The 5894-nt window shown below is 41.7% G+C and overlaps 1 protein-coding gene across 1 annotated transcript; it reads left to right on the forward strand.

The window, feature by feature from the left end:
- Positions 1-205: 205 nt before the first annotated feature.
- UTP11L (UTP11-like, U3 small nucleolar ribonucleoprotein (yeast)) lies at positions 206-4500 on the forward strand (the record flags this gene model as incomplete). Its single annotated transcript, XM_010155423.1, has 6 exons — positions 206-308; positions 583-696; positions 1443-1536; positions 1858-1988; positions 3571-3681; positions 4207-4500. Coding segments are annotated over 6 exons (637 nt in total), but the record flags the coding sequence as incomplete, so codon positions are not given.
- Between the last annotated feature and the right edge of the window lie 1394 nt (positions 4501-5894).

The following is a 5894-nucleotide window of genomic DNA, read 5'->3' on the forward strand; positions in this document are numbered from 1 at the left end:
TCCTCTAACACTGTTGGACACTTCGTTTCCAGCTTTGTTAAGGAATAAACTGTAAAGCTAAAGTTGTTCGTGGTGTCCAGCTCTATATGAGGAGCCTTGTCTGCTGTCTCAAAGCTCTGAGCGTCACTTTGAACGACTCGGCATCTCATCAGGGAGTGCGGTGAACATGGAGAAACTGCTGGTTGGTTTTTTTCCTCTTTCCCAGTGACTATCACAAGAAACAGAATGCCCTCAGAGCGCTTCAAAAGAAAGCTCTGGACAAGAATCCTGATGAGTTCTACTTTAAAATGATACGTGCAAACCTCCAGGTGAGAAACTAAATTGCCTTCAAGCAGAGTTACACTGGGTTGCTCGTAACATAAGTTTTTTTCCTACCTTGTTTTGCTTTTAATTTACGAATTAGTAAATGAAGTAATTAAATTAGTAAATTAGTAAATGGCAGGCTTGGTTTGATGCCTGTGGAAGGCTTTGAAGAAAATGAGGGGCAAAGGACAAGAAAGTTCTTTTGCTTTTATTCTTAGGACCCGTAGTACACTATGACTGGAATGGTGTATGTAAGTGCTATGTTCCGTCTGGTTTTAGGATGGAGTTCATAAAATAAAGCAGCCGAAGGATGAAGTGACTCCTGAACAGATGAAATTGATGAGGACGCAGGATATTAAATACGTGGAAATGAAAAGAGTGGCAGAAGCCAAGGTAATATTTTTATTTTTTTAGTGTTTTCCAGTTTGCTCAGAATCGTTTTTTATTGTGGTTTGTTGTTGGCTGTTGTGTTTGTTTTTAGTGAAATCTGATTTGTGTAATATTGGAAATGATGGCTGGAAATGTCAGTGGAGCTCTGCATGTAGAATCCAAAGGGATACTGAATAATAAAAACGATACTATGCATTATTGTAAACCATGGCAATTCCTTCTGTGCGTTTCAGACATTAAACATGTATTCTTGCTTCTCATATTTATAAAGAATTGAGGTTTATTGATACTGAAGTGGGTTGTTTGAATATGGTAGGCAGGCAATCAGCAGAAATACGAACCACTTTTAAAAATACTTTATGCTCTTGATGTTGATCCACACACCATCACTGCAGATTCAGAATTTAGAGAAAGTCAGCTTTGACTTTTCCTTCATACTTATGCTGGTGATTTCATGGTGATCACTCCTACTTTGCCATACAGATAAGTTACTGTTTTGAAACTCGATCTGTACATACTTGGCCTGGGTAATACTGGAACTTATTGTGAACATCTGCTCGAAAAGGTTATGAAGACATGACGTAACTATAGACTAGATATATTTTCAGAGATTAAACCAACAGGAAGGAAGAGCTAGATGATCGCATGCTTGAGAAACGAACAGGACTTTACTTCAGGGAGACGTTAGGAGTTATTATTTACCTTGTTACGGATGTTTGGCAAAACAGATTGACTGCTCTTTCCTGCAGAAAATCGAGCGGCTGAAGTCGGAGCTCCATCTTCTGGATGCTGAGGGGAAGAGTCCCAACAAGCACGTGTTCTTCTTGGATACCAAAAAAGAAGGCAATATTTAAATAGGTTTTATCAGAAAACTTGTTCTGTGATCATTAACTAGATGATCTTTAAGGTCCCTTCCAACCTCAACCATACTGTGTTTGCGTGTAGGCTGTTTAAAATGGGGTGGTGCTTTCTTTATGCTGTTACCCTAGAAAAAGGGGTTATTTATTTCTGGACTAACAATTCAGGTTCTGTAGAAATCTCTTTTGATCACTAGATAAGACCTCAGTTCTGCAGGAACTCTGTTGCTGCATGTTCGGAAGGTTTGCTGAGCATTAGTCCAAGAAGTCCATGTGACTTTATTCCTAAATTTCTTTTTGTTTCTAGTTCAGGAGTTTGATATTGCAACTCATCTGGATACTGTTCCGGAGCTCGTCAACAGAGTGTACAACCGACCAACCATTGCAACACTGCAGAAAGAGACACTGAAAGGAGCCACTGATCCTGTCCACTTAAAGGTGCTGCCACTGTTTGTGCTGTAGTTTTATTCATGTTTTACATCTGATGTATAATGAACACTAACGAGGATTTGCTGGACTGTGATGGAGGAGAACAAAGTTGGTCTGGTGTCTTAAAAATTTGTATTGGTGACACAAGGCTGTGCTGGATGTCACTTCATCATCAGGTGCCTACAGTCCAGTCTTTTCCTGGACTGACACAGAGAATGTGTTCAGTTGTATCCCAATCCACTGTGGATTATGGGCCAGAATGCAACAGTATAGCTCTGCTTAGGCAGTTTCCTTGACAAAATTGATATATTTCTCCTCCATTACACAGTGTACACCTAGGACTATATTTTCATTAGATTGCTGCAGTTTTAAGTCTGATTTTTTTGCAGCACCCACTGTTAAGTCTCCCCTTACACCTCCCCAAAAACCCTTGCACCCCTGAATAGGGATGTTAAGCAGCTTATTCCAACAGATATCTGTTGTTGGGTTTCTGATCTTAGGGTGTTTTTCATTTAGGTTCTGAGCCTGAATTGGCTTGAGATTCAGGATTTGTCCCCCCTTTTCTTCATAAAGACATTTAAGCTATAGTCTTGCTTCCTGGCTTTCCTAATTTAGTGTGTTTCATGATTCTTCAGGATACATTGCTTATGTAATCAACTTTGATTCTCATGTTTTAATATCACAGCACTTCTGTCCTAGAAGTAGCTACGCATGGCTTTAACACTGTAAATGCTGCTTAATTATATGTATTGGGCAATCCTGTGAGCTTGAATTGGTATGTGTAAGGTAAAAATCAAGTTGTCTAACATCACACCGATTGGTAAATTTGTAACCTGTTTTTTTCTGAATGAGATGTCAGATAACAAACACCCTGTGGTCCCTTTCTTCTTGCCAGCTTTCTCAGTTTGGCTTGTCAGTAAAGCCGTTGGACAAGTTGTAGACTGACAAGTTTTCTACTCTAAATGTCTGAGTCATATTTTAAGCATGTTGGGATCTGTTCTCCTTAATTTAATTACTTAAATCACACCTGCAGTAATATCATTTTTGTATCTGGGAAAGCCATCCACTCTTAGCAGGTAAACGTGACCAAACAAGTTGCATTTTGAGAGGCCTCTGTGCAATTTCTAAGCACTTCAGGAATTGGTCTCTGGCCTGTCTCTTTTTGGGTTTTTTCCCCCCTCATCTGGATAAACTGGGTTTTCGTTAGGGAGTTAAATGTTCTCTTGCACTCAACACTGACATTCAGAGGATTTAGAGCAATGAACTTCAAGCCATCAACTGAACAAGATTACACAGCATCTAACCCAAGTTAGAAGAGGTTTGGGTTTTTTTATGTTTGAATTTAGGAGATAAAAAGAAGAACGAAGAATTTAAGTCCTAGCTAGGAAACCTTTTGTATGAGAATCAAGATGTTAAAATGGTTCTGTGGAGCCCAGCCACAGAATTGGAGCTGCGTTCTTTAATGAGATTAGGATTTAAAAATGAGAACAGTGTTTGTGAGGTCCAAGTGCCTCCGAATAGGTCTGTCACAGACAATAGTGTCTTGTTCCTCTCTGTATTCAAACAGCTGCTTTTTTTTTTTTCCCTCCAGAAATTAGCCCAGCAAAGGAAGAATCAGTATGACCTCCTGAAGCAGCGCATTGAGAGGGAAAAGACCATGTTTGTCGTCTCGCAGAAAATCCAGACACGTAAAGATCTTCTGGTGAGGGATTTAGTTTTGGTTCTTTGAATTTGTTGAGGTCATTAAGTCTAGTTTTGTACGTACATACTTCTTCACTCTCATTTTATACTGACACTTCCAGATAACTCCTAAAAATAAGCAGATTTTAATATGGAAGTAGCAAGGAGATGAAGCATCCCGGTTGTGCTGTGGTTGCTAAATTATATCTGCTAGTCCAGGTCGTAGCGTGTCAGCAAGGACAAAGACTGAGCTTGGAAAGGTCTTTTCCAAAATTCCGTTGCCACCTCTCCAATACTGAATTAATACTTTCAAATAGCAGAGGCAAGGAACCGTTTCTGGAGGTTACAAGAAGATCTTAAAGATCCCACTGACCAAACAAAAGGCGGAAAGAGGCGGAAAACCTCTTTGGAAAATGGAAAGTGACCATTTTCCTCTAATGTCTCCAGACATAGACTTTCTTATTTATATGAGGGTGGGTTTGTTCTGGTTTTTTTTTCCCTTCTTGCATGCCAGCAAATATTTTTTTCTCCTTTTTTTTCTTCCCAGGATAAAACTCATAAAGTGAAGGTGAAGAAAGAGACAACAAATGGTCCAGCTATATACAAATTCAAGTATCAGCGGAAACGTTAGCCACGCCGTTAAGTAATTGTTGCTGTCTTTGCTTAGAAAGAGGGAGGTTTCTCCTGATGAAGGAGGGCTGGTACAGCATATCAGTTTGTTTTTCACTGCAGCCCAGCACTTTGTTAAAACAAATTACTGTGGGCCTGCGCTAGCCATAAATATATTGTATCTAATTAATTGATTAATAAATCAGACAGTTTGTTCCCTTGGTATTTACAGTGGGAAGCCACAAGAGGTGCCTGAATGTCCTAGTAATACACACCATAAACAACCCTTGAAAAGTCAAGGTCAGAATTAGAAAGGCTGGGTTGCACGGGGACAGAAACGCAACCTGCCTGGACTTGTTCCTGTGTGATCTGCTCTGGGTGATCCTGCTCTGGCAGGGGGGTTGGACTAGATGATCTCTAGAGGTCCCTTCCAACCCCTTCCACTCTGTGACTCTGGGATTGTTCAGTTCAGCCCTGTGGCCGGTGACCGTGACACGTCCAAAACTGCACGAGATTTCAGGTCAGTTTTTTTAGCTGTCTTTTCAAGCAGGTTAAAGTTGAATTATTATCTTACTAATCACTCACCACCACCCCCAAATCCCTCTAATTTTCCCATTCTGCTTTATCTGCGCAAAGTACGCAAGAGGTGAAAGGCATTGCTAAGGGCGCATTGCTAAATTCAGGCACTGTATTAGCCAAAGACTGTTCTGGAATGGTGCTAGAAGCAGGAAGTGTTCCTTCCCCTGTATAGAAAAGGAGAAAACCCTCAACCTTCACGAATAATTTCCACAGCTGAGAAGCTGCATGCTGATTCTCTCTTCTGCTACACAACGGGGCAGTACCCATGCCATGCCGAGCTTCCAGCGTCGCCTGCTAAGTCTGAACAGAGGTGATGATAGCGAAATTCACGTCTAGGGAGAGACAATACCACAGCCAAATGTGGGACAAGAGTTTGTCCTCTTTGTTTACATTATGCTTGTTGCAATGCTGGGAGCTGGAAGGGGGTTTCGACCGAGAACAATGAAGACACATCCTCTGGTGTCCTGGAGCAAAAAAATAAGAGAGCCGTAAACATTCCTTTTCTTATCTCGCTTGTACTGTGTCTGCCAGTAATAAGCACATGCCCATGCAGGATGATAAAACAAAACAAAAAGAGATGCTCTTCTCAAGCAATTCCCACTTTGGGAGTTTTCCTAGCTTCTCTTGGATGAAACGCGACTTTTTAACATGCTGACGTGCAGCTTCAGGTAGTGTTTCTGCCATTGTAAAGCTTCCCAGGTTGGCAGCAATTATGGGATGAATTTTTTTTTTCCCCGGGAAGCATGAAGGGAGTCACTATGCTCTTAAAATCAAGGATATTCTCACGAGGAAGGCGAAGGTCTGTGATTGCAGTTGAGGCCACGCTATAAACCAAGCCAGGAGGGAGAAGAAATCAGGCACGCTGCATGGGAGAAAGCACCTTTTCCTTCTTCCCGAGAAGACACACGCACGACGCTTTTTCCCTGTGAAAAATTCGTGGCAGAAACGGCAAGAAGCAGCCGTGAGAGACACCCCCTGACCCCCCTTTTCCCTCGGTCCTCCGGGGAGGCCGCTGGGCGGCAGGGGGCAGTAGCGCCCCGCGGCGGG

The sequence above is a fragment of the Eurypyga helias genome, unplaced genomic scaffold, assembly GCF_000690775.1.
Source record: "Eurypyga helias isolate BGI_N326 unplaced genomic scaffold, ASM69077v1 scaffold44150, whole genome shotgun sequence".
Classification (NCBI taxonomy): domain Eukaryota; kingdom Metazoa; phylum Chordata; class Aves; order Eurypygiformes; family Eurypygidae; genus Eurypyga; species Eurypyga helias.